Consider the following 19,700-nt stretch of genomic DNA (forward strand, 5'->3'; position numbering starts at 1 on the left):
CCTGTCCCTCACCGACACACAGAGAGACGCATTAGGTCACGTGGGGGTTCAGAGTGCGGGAAATCACGGCGTTGAGTAATCCCAGCCTGAGCTATAAGAGTTAAGCCTCTTTCTGCTTAAGCCAGAGAGCAGAGAGACCCTCAGCCACACAGGATGCAGGTAAGATCAGACAGACAGGTTCTAGAGGTGCACTGAAAAAAAAAAAATCTTAAAAAGTGAGATTATCTGATTTTAAGACATTAAATATATATTTTTTTCTCTAATAAGATTTTTTTTATCTTACTAAGCATTGTGTAAGTGTAAAATTATTTTACTTATTTTAGGAATAATCATCTTATTCAGTAATTTGACTCAAAATAAGCACAAAAAAATCACCAGTCAAGTTACACTATTAACAAACATTACACTCTGCAAGAAGGTACAATAAACAATACATACAATAAGAATATCGGTAAAAGTACTAAAGGAATTAACAGGAAAAAAGAGGGAAAAAAAACAGAATTTTATACATATGAATTTTAAAGGTAGGTTTATGTTAAATACTGTTACAAAATAAGAGATTTTTGCTTGATTTAAGTCTTACTTTGTTCATTTTAAGACTTTGTGATTATAACTTATTTTAAGAATTTGTTTAAATAAGAAATGTTTTTTTATGCTTAAATTAAACATTTACGTCTCAATTTAAATATATTTTGTTTATATTTGCCAATGGGTTTATTTGCAGTGTTTTAGCTAAATACAGTGTGATTACTCTTGTGTCTATACATTTTATGAATTAATTTATTAAATGACCTAATAAACATAAATAATGTGTGTAGAATAATAGAAATATGATTCTCTTTAAATATAAGAAGATAAATTCCACCAATATTTACATAATTCCAGTATAATTCAATCGTTGTGGTGTTAAGTCATTCAGAATGGACTGATGTTACGTTCTTAACTGTGGTTTCTATAAATGTTTAATATTTAAGTGAGGTTGGGGGATTTAAAAGACACCCGATTCAGAGAATCAACCAAATCTTATTGATTTTATTGGCTATTTAATCTGTGAACAGACATTTTTCTATTTTCCTGCCTGGAATTACACATCTAATGTTGAGGTCTTACACTGAAGCAGTACATGAGCTACAGGCAGTTTTATAAAGTAATGCAATTTTAATAAAAAAATACTTAAAGATATTGCAACCTACTTTAGCGATATCTATAGATGAGCCATCAACTGCTCACCGTGCAGCTTGATTTAGGGCATGTCATTGTGTCTTTTCTATCATAACCACGGGAAAAGTACACCTAGCATAAAAAGGTATGTACTAATTCTCTTAATTAGAGGGTTACTAACCCCCCTGGTTTTAGCTGACTCCACCCTCAACTCAAATTTAAAAAATGCTAAAACATGGGAGGAATAGTTTGGGAGAGGCACTGGGTGATGTATGGGTTTAGGGGCGGGGCAGCAGGGAGAGCTGATTTGGAGCAATGTGACTCCGATAGCAGTAAGGAAGCACAGCTGAACCTATAAATGCGTTTTTAAAGGTTAGGAAAGGTTTTTAAAGGTTTTTGTCCCTTTAATCATGGGTGTGTTTTGGGTAAAATGTTCAATTAACCAATCAGCGTTTCACTTCCCATTCCCTTTAAGAGCCAGGTATGCTGTGACTTTGGCAGACTGTTATTAATCTGACTTTACACATTAAGTTACATTTTCAGTGTATCAGTTTTTGCTTCTGTATTCTGCACTGGCTGTATGTGGAGAGAATGAACAGCAGTGGTTACACTAATATTGTCTGTTCTGTGTTTTTTCCAGATGTTAGTAACTGTTGTTCAGTCTGGCCTGTTGGCCCTGCTTACCTGTTTGCTGTATGTCAGGTAAGAGCTCTGTTAATATCTCCCTGTCTCATCTATATCACATATCCATACATCCCACCTTGTCAAAATATAGTTTATAGAGGTAGCATTAAGGCCTAAACTCCCAAACCTCACCCAAACCTCCCAAATTCAGATCCAGGAAATATAGGACATTAGATTGGGAAATAATAAAGCAATTAAATAAAACATTACACACAGTAAAGTAGTACAATACTATGGTTTAAATTTGTATTAAGCTCTGTACCTACTATAAATTATATAGAGAATAGTAGACCCTCAACACCTAGACAGCTTGTTTAATCAATGTTAGCAATGTTACTGAACGAGTAAACTCATTCGTTTTTCTTGCAGTAATTTAAAAATACAGTGCCGTGAAAATGTAATTGCACCATTACAGATTTATTTTTTGTCATTTTTTAAAATTAACACAGCATTTCGGGAAAAAAAAAAACCATCATAATAAAAGACATTATGGTGGTGTAGTGATGGTCAGGGGCTACTTTGCTGCAATTGGTCTGGGGACAACTTGCTATAATTCATAGACCAATGAATTCTGCCCTTTACCAGACAATCCTGAAGTAGAATGTGTGTCCATCTGTTTGTGACATCAAGCTCAGGTGTACTTGGGTTCTGCAGCAGGACAATGACCCAAAGCACACCAAAAAATCCACCTTTGAATGGATATGAATTGAGCGGCCTAGTTAACATCTGATTGAGATGCTGTGGTTGATCTTCAACAGGCGGTTCATGCTTGAAAACCCTAATGTGTCTGAATTTAAGCAATTCTGTAAAGAGGAGTGGAAAAAAATCACTCCACAGAGATGTGAAAGACTTGTTGCCAGTTATCACCAAAGCTTGAATGCAGTTCCAGGGTGGCAGAACCAAGTTATTAGATTTAGGGGGCAAACAGTGATTTTAATATTTACTCAGTCTATCATTGTCTGAAATTAAAATGTGTTTGTTAATCTAAAAAGCAAAATAAATCTTGGTTACACTTTACTTGGATGGTCCAGTTTATGGCCTTGTTGATGCTCAACTGACATTTAACTAACACTGAATTGAATGTCCATTAAATTTAACTTAACCCTAAATTAAATGTAAATGATTAAAAATAGAACCTAACCCTACACCTAACCCTAGCCTTAACCCTTAATCAACCCTGAAATCTAACCCTACACCTAACCCTAACCTTAACTCTTTATCAACCATAAAATCTAACCCTACACCTAACCCTAACCTTAACCTTAACCTAAACTTAAAATCTAACCCTAAACCCAATCCTAAAATATTAAGATAAGCGTTTGGATTAGAGTTGAATGTAGGGTTATATTCAATAGAGAATCATTTACTTTCACCTTTTAGTTCATTTGCATTTAATAGACATGTAGTTGAATGTTAGTTAAATGTCAGTTGAGCATTAAAGAGGCTATCAAATGGACCATCCAAGTAAAGTGTTACCTAAATATTTGTATATAATTTATGAGCATCAGGGAGCCCCTATTATAATGCAGTAGACTCACGGAACTTGAGTGACAGGTGGGATCTTGTCATCTTTAAATGATGAGTTGTACAGCTCAGCTTAAATCACTGCAGCTGCGCACACTTTTATTCTGTAACAGCACTTTTATTCTAATTAATTTGGTTAATTTTAATTCTTTTAAATATACATATATATTTTTAATCACGTTTTATTCATGCTTTATTCTTGTTTTAATTCAAACTTACATTTTTAATTTGACTGCTCTTTGTTTTAATCATGTTTGAATCATTCATTCTTAATTCTTATTTTATTTTTATTTCCATTTTTATTGGTTTTCTTTTACATTTTAATTTGACTTCTTTTTGTATTTTCTAATTTGTAAAGCACTTTGAATGACTGTTGTGTATGAAAGGTGCTAAATAAATATACTTGCCTTTGCTTTACATTAATATTCTCTCTGGATGTCTGTTTTAATGTAAATGACTGATTTAATGCTGGTTAATAACACAGTGGGCTGAGATGTACCTTGACATCATGTTTTCTTTGGCAGGTGTCAGCAGCCTTTGAACTGTAGATGGGGGCCGTATGGAGATTGGTCAGAGTGTGACGGCTGCAGCAAAACACAGGTAGAAATAAACAAACAAAGCTAATTTATTGGTTTAAAATACAAACAGTAACCCACAAATGTGTGAATTACCTCATTTTTGCTTGTTTTTAGGTCAGAACACGCTCAGTAGAAGTGTTTCCTCATTTTGGGGGCAGTGTTTGCACAGGGGAGGCCTTTCAACAACAAGCATGTGCGCCCAAAAAGAGCTGCCCACTGGAAACAGGGTGTGGGGACAGGTTCCGCTGCACTTCTGGTACTTATTGTTATTATATACAACTACAGTCTGATGTTTGTATAAAATGAAAATTGGTGTTTTATTCTAGAAACTACAGACAACATTTCTCCCAAATTCTAACTAATAATATTGTCCTTTAGAGCATTTATTTGCAAAAAATGAGAAATGGCTGAGATAACAAAAAAGATGCAGAGCTTTCAGACCTCAAATAATGCAAAGAAAACAAGTTCATATTCATAATAAGTATTAAGAGTTCAAAAATCAATATTTGGTGGAATAACCCTGGTTTTTAATCACAGTTTTCATGCATCTTGGCATCATGTTCTCCTCCACCAGTCTTACACACTGCTTTTGAATAACTTTATGCCTTTACTCCTGGTGCAAAAACTCAAGCAGTTCAGTTTGGTGGTTTGATGGCTTGTGATCATCCATCTTTATCTTGATTATATTCCAGAGGTTTTCAATTTGGTAAAATTGAAAAAGAAACTCATCATTTTTAAGTGGTCTCTTATTTTTTTGTTCAGAGCTGTATGTATAGTTCTGTAATAACTTGTGTATGGATGTGTGTGTGTGTAGGTCAGTGTATCAGCCCTTCACTGGTGTGTAATGGTGATCAGGACTGTGAGGAGGATGGTTTAGATGAACAGCGATGTCCTCAGTCCAGCATGGCCGTGTGCAGTACACAGAAAACTCCACCCAATTCAGATCTCACCGGAAAAGGGTAAGATTCTCATCTTAGTAAATACACACTCCTGCGTTTTAGCTAATATATTTCTCCCACAGCTGTAATTTACTGTTGATTATCACAGTAAACAGATCTAGGGTCCTGTTTTAGTGATCTTTAGGTGAGCAGTCAACTGTGCACAATATAGCTTAATTTAGGGCCTATTAGTGTGTCTTTGCTATCGTAACAACGGGAAAAGTACACCTTGCACTTCACTAAACATGCAAAAGGTCTCCCTTGCTCAGCATTTTCCTTTAAGGGCCAAGTGTGCACTGACTTTGGCGGATTGCTATTTTAACAGTGCAGCTACATTGACCTGCTTGTGCACGCTGTGAAGTTGCACAAGCAGCTAATTTACAGGAAAGGCAATGATATTCTATTTAGTATTCTGTTTGTTGTTGACGTAAAAGTTGGGTTGGTGCCTCCGTGTTGCCAAGATAACAATGAACGTCTGAAGATGCTGACATCTGTCTAGATTGTATTCAGTCAGTGGAGTACATGTGTTTTCTATTGCCAAGATAGCAATATGCCAGAAATTTACCTGAACACACCTCATTTCCAGACCACCACACCCATCAGTGTAGATATATTCACAAGCACTGTTGCTATTTAAACAATGCAGGTGGAAGGAGTGAAAATAGACTCTTGGCGAGGTGTAAGATAGCAATGAGCATCACAACACAACTTGCACAGGGTGTAAGATAGGGCTTCTACTGTTCCTCCACCTAACAATTTTTGGTTGGTAGAAAATTGGTAAGACAAGACTATACACTGATGGAGAGTTAAGGGTGGGGGACATTATGCTAATAAATGATGCCAGGAACCAATAAGAAAGATGTACTTAATCAATGTTAATTAAAGTCAGGGTTTTAGCTGTTCGATTTAAGTACTATTTAGTTACCACTAGGCTGAACTTTACCCAAACAAAATGAGTGCATATTATTATATTAAATGTATTAAGCAGATTCTATGTATATTTTTTCACAGTGTAATATTTTATAATAATTATTATTTCCATTCCTGAAATTAACCAAAGAAGTCGAAAACAAGAGTTAACATGTTTATTTTCTGTATTTGTCAGGTTTGATGTGCTGACAGGCAGGCTGAAAGCTAGTGTTATTAACACACGCAGCTTTGGAGGCCAGTGCAGGAGAATATTTAGTGGGGATCACAAAGACTACTACAGACTCCCACAGAGCATCCTCAGATACAGCTTTCAGGTGGGTAACAGTAGATGATGAGATTATGCTACATACATTCACACAGCATTTAAAAGTATCCTAAATCTGTTTTCTCACACAATCTGATGTTTATTTTATTTTAAAATGATTACACAATCTTTTTAATGTTACTAGTATCTGTGTAACCGAAGAACATGCACAAAACAGCATCGCTTCAAGTAAAGTTTCGGTTTCATTCTCATCAGAATCTCAGGAGCAGTGAATGAGTTCAGACTGCTGTTGAGCCTGTTAAAACATCATGTTTTTCAGTCACAGACAGATAAACCCTTTCTATAAACTTAATTTTTAAGTTGTTTTATTTTTTTTTTGATGCTGCAGCCTCATCCTGTGGCTGTGTTTTCGCCATTTCATTAGGAACACTGAGTGGTTGTAACAGGTCTTTAGTCTACAGCAGGGGTCAGCAATTAAAGTTTGGCCAGATATTTTCCAAGCCATTACTTGGCCACAAAAAAAAAATCTGTTTTGTAAAATTAAGTGTAATGGGATGGAGTGCTGCTACAGACTACTAGCTCTCCAGCCCAGAGGGTTGTTGAACCCAATTGCAGAGCAGTTGAATTAAAAGCAGGTAAACCCAAGAAGAAAGGAAAATAAATAAATAAATAAACACACACCGCTCCTCAGCGGGATCGAACCCATGTCGTCAGGGTCGCAGTCCAATACACTACCGTTGCCCCGACTAGTAAATTGGGACATGGCCGGGAAAAAAACGAAGAACGGGCGGAAAAACGAAAACAGGTGGAAACTAAAGTCATGCCGAGTGCCACAGATAGCGAGACAGGGGAGGAATGTAAACGCTAAAAGCTCAGAATAGCTTTTTATTATTTGTATTTTTTTCATTATTGTTCATTATAGGTTAAACAACCTCACGGGCTAGATGTTTTATGCTTGCGGACCACATCTGTACAGAATCACATTGCCACAAATCACAAATAAGCGGACTTCATAAATACACACTTAAATGCTACAAACTTACAAAAAATTTAATTTTGTTCAGTGTAAATTAATGTATTTTTAGTGCAATTATTTGTAAATACAATCTTAAGAGTTTTTGACTTTTTATTATTAATACTGTATATACTGTACTGTTTATTTTATCAAAGTTTTGTACTAAGTGCCTAGCTAGTATCCCTTTGCTGCTGTAATACTGTGAATTTCTAACTGCCGTAGTAAGAACTGACTAATAAAGGATTATCTTGTCTTATCTTACCAATAAAATATTAGATAGTTTTGGTCCACATTTACCTGCTGTGTGAACGTAGCCCAAGTTATTCAAGAATAATTAAATGTTGCCGAGCATTTTTCAGCAGAGTAACAGCAGATTTGTACATGTTTGTGTTCAGGTTGGTATTGAGAATGATTTCAGTGAGGATTTCTACAACAGCTCCTGGTCTTATATACAGCATCATGAGGAGAGATACAGAATCAGAGGAGGCCATGATCACAGAACCTTCCACAGTGAACTGAAGAGGGATAAGGTAAAGCACATGTATATCACTATACTCTCATATATTACTATTATTCAACTACTTAATTAATTAAAGCTCTCTAATATATATATATATATATATATATATATATATATATATATATATATATATATATATATATATATATATATATATATACATATACATACATACATACATACATATACTATGTATGGCAAGCCAAACAGGAAATATATTATAAAAGCCGATATATATATATATATATATATATATAATGAATCAGCTTTCATTATATATATATCAGCTTTCATTATATATATATATCGCTTTCATTATATATATATCGGCTTTCATTATATATATATCGGCTTTCAATATATATATATCGCTTTCATTATAAATATATCGGCTTTCATTATATATATATATATTGGCTTTCATTATATATATATCGCTTTCATTATATATATATATATATCAGAGTTCATTATATATACATATATTTCGCTTTCATTATATATATATCGGCTTTCATTATATATATCAGAGTTCATTATATATATACCGACTTTGATTATATATATATCAGCATATACATATATACATATACATATACATATCCTCAAGTGCAGTCACAAAGACTATCGAAAAAGGTATGATGAAACTGGCTCTCATTAGGCCCACCCTTGGAAAAGAAGAGCAAGAGTTTCCTCTGGTGCACAAGATAAGTATTTTGGTTTGTTTAAAAATTAGGTTAAATAAATAATAAAAACACTGAATGAGAAGGTGTGTCCAAACTTTTGACTGGTACTGTATTTTATATATTTCCCGCCGGAGGAAGTTACATCATTGAATATGGTGTTTACAGATACTTTTTTTCTTCTAAAGTTACATAGTGTACAGAAAATGAATATTTTATTTAACACAAAATACATATAAATCAGCAGTCAGCAATGTTTGGGTTGAAGTTATGTAATATTTTGTTTGAAAATTGTGCCAAAAATCAAGGACAAAAGGAAATTGTATTTAAACTGTTATTTAAAGCTGGTTTAATAAAATAGCAAATAGCAAAAAGTATACAACAGTGGACAATATAAAATGTACCTACAATTCTAGATTGACCCAAATAGTTAAAATAAAAGCATAAAGATTACCAGAGATGATCATTTTGATGCTGCCCTGTTTAACACAAAGCTAAAATCTGCTATTGTTTCCTCAGGCCTACCAGCTGGTGATCATTAGGAACGAGGTGGAGGTATCACAGTTTCAGAACAGCGCTCCTCAGTACCTCACCCTGTCTGAGGAGTTCTGGAAGGCCCTGTCGGCTCTGCCCAGCACATACGACCCGGCAGCTTACCGCTCCCTCCTGCAGCTCTACGGCACGCACTACATGGCAGAGGGATCTCTGGGAGGACAGTACCAGCTCCTGCTGGAGTTCGACTCGAGCTTCATGCGGGAGATGAGTATGTGATTCTTCACTGTGTTCTGAAACTAGGGGTGTATGAAGGATATTATACCCTAAAATATCAGCCACCCCTAATTATCACATTAGGGTACTACTATTTTGCTGTTTTTAAGAAAGGTATATATCTACTATCAATCATATGTAATTGATATATAGCTCTGGAAAAAAATAAGAGACCATTAACACTAGTTTCTTTGGTTTTACCAAATTAAAAACTCTTAAATATAATCAAGAGGAAGATGGATGATCACAAACCATCAAACCACCAAACTGAACTGCTTGAATTTTTGCACCAGGAGTAAAGCAGCATAAAGTTATCCAAAAGCAGTGTGTAAGACTGGTGGAGGAGATCATGATGCCAAGATGCATGAAAAAAACTGTGATTAAAAACCACCAGGGTTATTCCACCAAATATTGATTTCTGAACTCTTAAATCTTTATGAATATGAACTTGTTTTTTTTTTTTGCATTATTTGAGGTCTGAAAGCTCTGCATCTTTTTTGTTATGTCAGTCATTTCTCATTTTCTGCAAATAAATGCTGTAAATGACAAAATTTTGGGGGGGAATTTGGGAGAAATGCTGTCTGCAGTTTATAGAATAAAACAACAATGTTCATTTTACGCAAATATATATTTATAAATAGTAACTAAAGTTGTCTCTTATTTTTTCAGAGCCTTATATATATATATATATATATATATATATATATATATATATATATATATATATATATATATATATATATTTTTTTTTTTTTTTTTTTTTTTACTTCAATCCTGAATATAAGGACATATTTTGAGTTAATCATCATTCACTTCTGTTACATCTAATGAATCTAATTATCTAATGAAAACTAGTTGAGAATCACTGTAGTAGGCCATAAGAACAAGTTACCATTTTGTTTACTTTAAAGTGGGACTTGTTCACTTAAATAGGCTGGCAGAAAAGTAAGGGAAAGAAGAGAAAAACTACCAAAAAGCAGAATTTGCCTAATAGTAATACAGTATATACTAACAGTATATTGTATGCTTTTCTTTATTCTAATGTAGGTCAGAAAGATACAGACTTCCATCAGTGCATTACTCGTGTAAAGAGGCGATTGTTCCGAAAGAAGACCACGACCAAGTGTGAGACGTTAATCCAGTCCATTCGGAGCTCGAATCGTGAGTTTATTCCTGATTATTCACTATTATTTTACAGCTTTTAATGAGTACAATGGAAAATCTGGAATATGATTTATTATGTTATTATGTTTAATGTGTTCCTTGACAGAACAAAGTAGTCAGACGATGCCTGTGAAGACGAACGTAGTCGGGGGTTATTCTGCTTATGTGGCCGGCCTGGGGCGTCTGGACCTGGACAACCCTGAGCGTAACCAAGACATGTACTCTAAATGGGCTGGATCAGTTAAGGATTTCCCTCAAGTCATCAAACAGAAGGTAGAGAAATATTGGTGGATTGATTTATTTTCTGAAGCTAAACTGCTTATTGATTGGCTTCTATTTTATACGAGTTTAAAGGAAAACTCCAGTCTAAAATTGACTTTTCATGTTGAATAGCACACCTTCGCTCTCCTATAGCTTTCTGAGATCCAGTAATTTTGTGCTTTTTGCCCAGCACTCTTTACAGTGGCCATATCAGGGCATATTTTGCCCTGATCAATTGCTTTTTACACCATTATTCAGGCTTAAAGTAGCTCCACACCTCATTGCTAGACGTTGAAGAGTCCTGACATTTAAAATGAGACATTAATAACTTAAAAAGTACACAAGAAGCTTATTAAAAACCACCTTTTACATCCCATAGTGCAAGTAAATCTTTGTACTGATAATGTCATAGACATATATACATATATATACATAGACTGTGCATAGCCTGCCTCCTGGTGTAGCAGCTGGCGTCAATGTATATATATATGCCTGTCATTATCAGTACAGTGATGGCGGTGCCCGGAGCTACAAAGAAGATCTATGGGATGTAAACAGTGATTTTTAATAAGCTTCTTGTGCAGTTTTTAAGTTATTAATGCCTCTCCGGATTCTAGCAAGGAGGTGTGGAGTTACTGGAGTCTGGAAAACGGTGTAAAAAGCGATTTATCGGGGTAAAATATGCCCTGAGTTCTGGGCAAAAAGCACAAAATTACTGGACCTTAGAAAGCTGCGGGAAAGCAGAGGTGGGCTATTCAACAAAGATAACTACTTTTTATCATGTTTTACTGCAACAAAAGTCCATTTTACACCAGAGTTCACCTTTAAAAGCAATGGATTTTTTGGAGTAATCACCCTTGCTAAGCCTGTATGGGAATGACTACACACTGAGAAATGGGAGAAATGCTTCATACTACACTGACACTGACACTTCCTTCTGGGTGCAACTATTTTTACAATCATCTCTCTGAAGATAAGCATTCCTTGTATTCCTAGTATTTGTCTGATAAGTATTTTTTGCTGTGTTTGATTGGTCTATTTTCAGTTGAGGCCGATATACGAGCTGGTGAAGGAGGTGCCCTGTGCTGGGCTGAAGAAGCTCCACCTAAAGAGGGCGCTAGAGGAATTCCTAGAGGACCAGAGTCCGTGTCACTGCAGGCCGTGCCAGAACAGCGGCATGCCCGTGCTGAGAGATGGAGTGTGTTCCTGTGTGTGTAGACCCGACACCAGCGGCTCGGCCTGTCAGAGCGGCCACGTCCTCGGAGAACAGCCAGGTACGACCAGACACCTCATCCATAACCATCGCCATCACCATAATCACCTGCTGCTTCTGTCTGTTCTCTTCATTTCATTTACTCTTATTGATGGGAAGGGAGGCTGAGTTAATGGATGTTGTGTCCTTTTAATCAATTAGAAGGAATGTCTATTTATTTATTTATTTATCGGATATAATGCTGGCGTATTATGTTGAAATAAATAAAAGTAATATGTAATAGAATAATAATAAAAAGAATAATAATATATTGTTTGTCCGAAGGCCAAATACCAATACAGTACCATACAGTTATATACACTTTTCCCTATTTATACATATTTCCCCCCCTGACTGTGATGCTGATGCTGTTGTAGGAGTGATTGATGGGGGCTGGAGCTGCTGGTCTGCCTGGGGTTCGTGTTCTCAGGGTCGGATGTCGAGAACTCGATCATGCAACAATCCTCAACCCAGAAACGGAGGCAGGCACTGTAACGGACCAATCAGGGAGCAGAGGGCCTGTGAGGACCCCGATCTCGAACACTTAAGGTACGACACTGAAAATGATCATAAACTACAGGTCAAAAGATTAAAACAGCCCACATTTTCCCGTTTATACTGATTTGATTTATTATAAATGTAAAGGAGCAATCAGTATGAAATGAGAGCCAGAGCATAAAAAGGCTACAGCAGTCCAATTACCAAACACCAGATGCCCACCCCTCCACAGATGCCAAGCTCACTCGGGTTGCCAGGTTGAGGACACTGAACCTACATGAATAATAATAAAAAGAATAATAATATATTGTTTGTCCGAAGGCCAAGTACCAAACATTTTTTTGCAGGTTTTCATTAACTTTACAGTTATATACACTTTTCCCTATTTATACATATTTGCACTTTTCACACATAATTCCTAAAGTTCCTCTGGTTTTAAACAGCCTCTAGTGGAGAACTTTTACATAATGAAAGTTTAGAAGGTGTTTATTCTCGTCTATTAAGGCTACGTTCACATTACCAGGCTGAAGTGACTCAAATCAGATTTTTTGCTCAATGTGGCTCAAATCAGATTTTTTCATGACTGTGTGAACGTGCCAAATCAGATTTTTTCAAACCACATGTGAGTCACCTTCATATGTGGTTCTAAATCTGATACATATCCGATCCATTGACATGCGACATGAATGTGAACGGTCAAATTAGAATTCATGTGTCTTTTTTTATATTTTTACGCATTAGCATTAGTGCTACTAGTGCTTCTCTCTCGTACCCACAACACATCTCTTGGTGCAGCTGTGCAGCTATAGCTGAAAAAAACAGCAAAAGCAAACCGCCTGTCCTTTTTTCACCTCCTGGACCCGAGCATGAACTTCAGAGCAGCTGTTTACTCTCCACTCCAGCAAAAGATGCTCCACATATGAGCTGCTAACTCATCCATTTCCCTTTATAAAGCTACGAGTCTCTCGTCTCTCTAATATGAGGATTTTTTGTTGTTTGTGAAGAAGGAGACGTTTATACAGGTATCAATGTGCAGCATGTGAGACGCTTCAGGACAGATTTCTGGATTATTGCTATCTTGTCAGCAGAAAACACAGGTGCACCACTAACTGAATACAACCTAGACAGACGTCAACAGTCAGATGTTCATTGCTATTTTGGCAGTGAATTGTCAACACAGGCACATCCCCAGCTTGCATGCACAAAACCAATAGCGCATGCCTGTTGCCAGATATGAAAACTTTAAACAGAAAAAACAGTAAACAAGCAGATTGGACACATCCAGGTACAGTGCCCTCCATAATTATTGGCACCCCTGGTTAAGATGTGTTCTTTAGCTTCTCATAAATTGAGTTTTGTTCAAAATAATATATTTTAAGGGGGAAATAAAATCCCTGACTAAGAAATAATTATTCTTCATAAAATCACCTGTTCCACAATTATTGGCACCCCTAACAATTCTTAGGAAATAAATTTAATAGAAGTATTTCTGTCACTTCTACAGTAGTTTACGAAGTTGATCAGAGTATGTAGGAACATTTAATTAGTAATTCACAACTTCCTGTTTCCCTGGGGTATAAATATGACGTGACACAGAGGCCATTTATCTTCAACATGGGAAAGACAAAGGAACATACCATTCAAGTGAGGCAGATGTGTGTTGACCTTCACAAGTCAGGCAATGGCAAGTGAGAAAATCGCTACTCGCCTACACCTGTCCATATCTACTGTCAGAGGAATTATTAAGAAGTTTAAAACAACTGGAACAGTGGTAAACAAGCCTGGACGAGGACGCAAGTTTATTTTGCCACCACGCACAGTGAGGAGGATGATAAGAGAAATAAAAAGTTCTCCAAAGCTCACTGTTACAGAATTGCAACAAATGGTAGCTTCTTGGGGTCACAAAGTCTCCAAAACAACCATCAGGCGCTATCTACATGCCAACAAGCTGTTTGGGAGGCATGCACGGAAGAAACCATTTCTCACTCACAATCATAAACGCAAACGTTTGGAGTTTGCTAAGCGGTACTATGACTTCAACTGGGACCGTGTGCTTTGGTCAGATGAAACAAAGATAGAGCTTTTTGGCAACAAATGCTCTAAGTGGGTCTGGCGTAACACAAGAGCTGAGTATGCAGAAAAGCACCTCATGCCCACTGTGAAATACGGCGGGGGATCAGTGATGCTGTGGGCCTGTTTCTCTTCTAAAGGCCCTGGGAACCTTGTTAGGGTGCATGGCATCATGAATGCTCTAAAATACCAGGACATTTTAAAACAAAATCTGGTGGCTTCTGCCCGAAAGCTGAAGATGGGTCGTCACTGGGTCTTTCAGCAAGATAATGACCCTAAACATGTGGCCAAATCTACACAGAAATGGTTCACCGCACACAGAATCAAGCTCCTCCCATGGCCATCTCAGTCCCCAGACCTCAACCCCATTGAAAACCTGTGGGGTGAGCTGAAGAGGAGAGTGCAGAGGAGAGGACCCAGGTCGTTGGATGATTTAGAGAGAATGTGCAAAGAGGAATGGTCAAAGATCCCTCTTTCTGTATTCTCCCATCTTGTGAAACATTACAGGAGAAGATTAGGTGCTGTTTTGTTGGCAAAAGAGGGTTGTACAAAGTATTAACATCAGTATTAACATCATGATTTGATGTTAAATAATTATTTCTTAATGTGGGATTTTTTTCCTACTGAATAAATTCACTTGAGTTAAAGGTTGTATTTTACTCTTTTTTTCCATCGTGGTCCTATATTATTTTGAACAAAACTCAATTTATGAGAAGCTAAAGAACACATCTTAACCAGGGGTGCCAATAATTATGGAGGGCACTGTAGCTATGCCATTAAAATAGCAGTCCGCCAAAGTCAGAGCTCACCTGGCTTTTAAACAGAATGGCATTTATTTAACGTAACAGCCAAAAAACATTCAGAATTCATTCAGAATTAGTACATGCCTTTTCCACTTTTCGAGCCGTGCAAGGTGTACTTTTCCCATCGTTATGATAGCAAAGACACACTGACATGCATTAAAATCATGGTGCTAAAATAGATCACTAAAATAGGGCCTTAAATAGCTTTTCTTTAGTGAAACTAGAAATAAAGGCAGAAGATTATAAGAAGAGTTTCTTAAATAATCTAAATAAATTTGGAGGTTTCTGCAGGTTTGACAGGTTAAATAACAGTGAGAAAGAAAACACGTTTTTGTCACGTCCTCGCTATATTTCCCTGCGTTTTCCCCGTTTCCTAGTAGCTCCGCCCTTTCCCCAGGTGTTCATTGTTTCATGTTATGTTAGTATAAATAGTACCTGTTAGTCTATGTTTGCGGTCGGTCTTTGCACCTTCCTCTGTCGTTTGTCTTGTCACGTTTCTAGTAGTTTATCTCCACGTCCCGTAGTTCACGTCACGTAGTTCTTTGTTTATTAGTTATTCTCTGTTTATTTCTCTAGTTTGTTCCCTTGTTTATTTCTTGTTTATATTTACGTTTATTTTCCTTGTATATATTCCCGAGCCCTGTTTATTCATTTTCTGTTTAGTATAACTCTTTGTGCTTTCCTCTGTTTGTTTATGTTTATACATTTTCTAGTTCTTTCCCTGTTTGTTTGTATATGTATTTATTTGCTTATTAATAAATTCTTCGGTCTTAACTGCTTTTACGTCCGCCACCCGTCTGCTCCCTCGCGTTACAGAAAGACCGACCGCAAACATAGACTAACAGGTACTACTTATACTAACATGAAACAATGAACACCTGGGGAAAGGGCGGAGCTACAAATTACACACACGTGACGGAAAACTACTGGAGAAACACACTAGGAAACGGGGAAAACACAGGGAAATATAGCGAGGACGTGATAGTTTTGTGTATGCATATATATTATTATATCTGTTTGTCTTTAGCTTCATTTCTCTTTTTCACTGATATTTTAGGTTGATGGAGCCCCACTGCTTTGACCCCTCTCTGAGCCCAGTAAAGTCCTGCAAGGTTCCTCCTCCCCTGCAGAACGGACTCATTTTTGTGGGTATTTCTTCTGAAAAATCGGCTTAAAACAGATTTTTTTTATTGATAAATATGATCTGGCTGAACTTGTTCCCGTGTGTTCAGAATCCCAGAGATGTGTATGCAGTTGGCAGCAGGATTGAATACTCCTGTATTGAAGGATTTTACCTGGTTGGAGACTCTACAGCTGAGTGTACAGAGAGCCTGAACTGGAGGAGAGGGAGGATGGAGTGCAGGAGTAAGTCTTTATGGAGCAGCTCCATCCAAACAGCCATACTTTTGGTAGTATAGTGTATATTGATCTTGAATGACTGTCCAGCCCTACCTCAGGCTAGCTGTAATCATTGTGTTATTCATCAGGGTCCTCCTGTGATGCTCCGCCTCTCCTGAGTCATGTGATCGCTTCACCTGCTAAGCAGAGCTATGTGATTGGAGAGAGTGTTTTCCTGTCCTGCCCCAGTGGGATGCAGTTACAGGGAGAAGCAGAAATCATCTGTCGTGCCGGACTCACCTGGTCTCCAGCACCAAACAGCTTTAAATGCAACTCAGGTAAAGATTAGTAATGTGTATTCTTGCCCATCGGGGCTACCTTCCATTGGGTAATCAGTTATATCTTGTTATATATCTCATATACAGGGGTTGGACAATGAAACTGAAACACATGTCATTTTAGTGTGGGAGGTTTCATGGCTAAATTGGAGCGGCCTGGTGTTCAATCTTCATTAATTGCACATTGCACCAGTAAGAGCAGAGTGTGAAGGTTCAATTAGCAGGGTAAGAGCACAGTTCTGCTCTAAATATTACAACGCACACAACATTATGGGTGACACACCAGAGTTCAAAAGAGGACAAATTGTTGATGCACGTCTTGCTGGCGCACCTGTGACCAAGACAGCAAGTCTTGTGATGCATCAAGAGCCACGGTATCCAGGGTAATGTCAGCATACCACCAACCACATCCAACAGGACTAACTGTGGACGCTGTAAGAGGAAGCTGTCTGAAAGGGATGTTCGGGTGCTAACCCGGATTGTATCCAAAAAACATAAAACCACGGCTGATCAAATCACGCAGAATTCAATGTGCACCTCAACTCTCCTGTTTCCACCAGAACTGTCCGTCACCACAATCAATTATTGTGCTCTAAAACCAGGTGTTTCAGTTTCATTGTCCAACCCCTGTATATATAAATAGATAAAAAGAGACCACTTAAAAATTATGAACCAAATTAAAAACATCTGGAATATAATCAAGAGGAAGATGGATGATCACAAGCCATCAAACCAAACTCAACTGCTTGAATTTTTGCAACAGGAGTAAAGGCATAACGTTATCCAAAAGCAGTGTGTAAGACTGGTGGAGGAGAACATGATGCCAAGATGCATGAAAACTGTTATTAAAACTTTGCGTTATTTGAGGTCTGAAAGCTCTGCATCTTTTTTGTTATTTCAGCAATTTCACATTTTCTGTAAATAAATGCTCTAAATGACAATATTTTTATTTGTAATTTGGGAGAAATGTTGTCTGTAGTTTATAGAATAAAACAACAATGTTAATTTTAATTAAACATAAACCTATAAATAGCAAAATCAGAGAAACTGATTCAGAAAGATGTGGTCTCTTAATTTTTTACAGAGCTGTATATGGCTGTGTCAACAGCTCACATTTTACCCCACTGTATTAATTATTATTATGTATTATTTAGTTTAACTTTAACAAAATCAAATGTTTGTTAAATGTTTCAGTGGTCCAAAATCAACCAAGCCTGGACTGTAAGCCGTGGGAAAAAGCAGGGGAGGGGCAGTGTGTGTGCAGGATGCCATATGAATGCGGGTAAGTTGAGATAACTTCAAATATATCATCATATAAATTGAATATAAATCATTAATGGACTGAATAGAAAGTCTTAAGGTAAATCTCCGGCTGTCGGTCTTGTTTTTCAGAGCGTCTCTGCAGGCGTGTGCCTCGGTGCGTCCTGGCCGGGTGGATAGAATAGGTGTGTGCCAGCTTGGTGCCCTGCAGTGCCAGGGCCGGGCATTTACCCTGCTCCCAGATAATACCTGTCAATGGCCAGAGATCAGCTTCACATCCTGTCAGGACTGCAAGCTCTGGGAGAAATGTACAGGTAGGATACTTTAACCTTTTCTGATCTCACACTCAGGTGTGCTATTCCATCAAGACAATGCTCATCATTTACACTTACAAACCCGCCTTGAATTTTTGCGACTGTTTCTTTGATGATGAGTGTTAAAAAATGTATATTGTGATATACATTTTTATAGTATTTATACATATATTATTGCTGTCCAATGAAAAACAAGTATCTCCATTGTTTAGTTTTCTACATAATTTAAACAGACAAACTGTCCCTTACCTTAATTTCTTGATGAACCAACCAATAGAAATACTTCAAAATGACCTGAAATAAACTCTTTTTACATTGACTTCCATTAAAAGTTTAGAAGGTTTTTTCTCTCTACTGTAAAGTTGCTGTTTTGGAGATACTTGTTATTCATTGGACAGTGACGATATATACATTATACATATTTATATTATATACAGGGGTTGGACAATGAAACTGAAACACCTGGTTTTAGAGCACAATAATTGATTGTGGTGACGGACAGTTCTGGTGGAAACAGGAGAGTTGAGGTCCCCATTGAATTATGCCGTTAGCACCCGAACATCCCTTTCAGACAGCTTCCTCTTACAGCGTCCACAGTTAATCCTGTTGGATGTGGTTGGTTCTTCTTGGTGGTATGCTGACGTTACCCTGGATACCGTGGCTCTTGATACATCACAAAGACTTGCTGTCTTGGTCACAGATGCTCCAGCAAGACGTGCACCAACAATTTGTCCTCTTTTAAACTCTGGTATGTCACCCATAATGTTGTGTGCATTGCAGTATTTAGAGCAGAACTGTGCTCTTACCCTGCTAATTGAACCTTCACACTCTTACATTGCTCTTACTGGTGCAATGTGCAATTAATGAAGATTGGCCACCAGGCTGCTCCAATTCAGCCATGAAACCTCCCACACTAAAATGATGACAGGGGTTTCAGTTTCATTGTCCAACCCCTGTAGTTTTATGCTGTGTGGCAGAGTCAGGTTTATTGTATGTTTATAATATGAATCTGAGATACTGAGATATTGGCCGCTGTGTGTTTTCAGGTTCGGAGTGTAAATGTAAAGAACTGCAGGACTGTTCAGAAAGCTCCGCCCACCTCTGCGTCTCTGTGGACAATGGAGCCCCAAAGCCAATGACTGAATGTGAAGCCGGGGTCTGGAGGTGCTCAGGGAACAGCGTCAGAATCATCAGTGTTGGGGACTGTCCAACATGAGCTGATCAATAGAAATATTATCATATAGTTGTAAATTGTATTGTATGTAGTTTATTTTGTTATTATTGTTTTTGCTAAAATAAAGGCATTAGGAATTACAATATAGTAGAAAATAGTTTT

At 37.2% G+C, this 19,700-nt stretch overlaps 1 protein-coding gene across 1 annotated transcript; it reads left to right on the forward strand.

Annotated features, from left to right (window-relative positions):
* Positions 1-60: 60 nt before the first annotated feature.
* c7b (complement component 7b) lies at positions 61-19,681 on the forward strand. Its single transcript, XM_022675932.2, has 18 exons — positions 61-159; positions 1,802-1,863; positions 3,894-3,969; positions 4,062-4,203; positions 4,762-4,906; positions 5,991-6,129; positions 7,491-7,625; positions 8,818-9,061; positions 10,114-10,227; positions 10,337-10,503; positions 11,537-11,765; positions 12,121-12,292; positions 16,172-16,259; positions 16,347-16,479; positions 16,602-16,790; positions 17,985-18,072; positions 18,183-18,364; positions 19,411-19,681. Exons 1-18 carry the CDS (start codon positions 154-156, stop codon positions 19,578-19,580), a joined length of 2,481 nt encoding a protein of 826 aa, XP_022531653.2. The 5' UTR covers positions 61-153; the 3' UTR covers positions 19,581-19,681.
* The last annotated feature ends 19 nt before the right edge of the window (positions 19,682-19,700 follow it).

Source organism: Astyanax mexicanus, chromosome 17, assembly GCF_023375975.1.
Source record: "Astyanax mexicanus isolate ESR-SI-001 chromosome 17, AstMex3_surface, whole genome shotgun sequence".
NCBI classification, from domain to species: Eukaryota; Metazoa; Chordata; class Actinopteri; order Characiformes; family Acestrorhamphidae; genus Astyanax; species Astyanax mexicanus.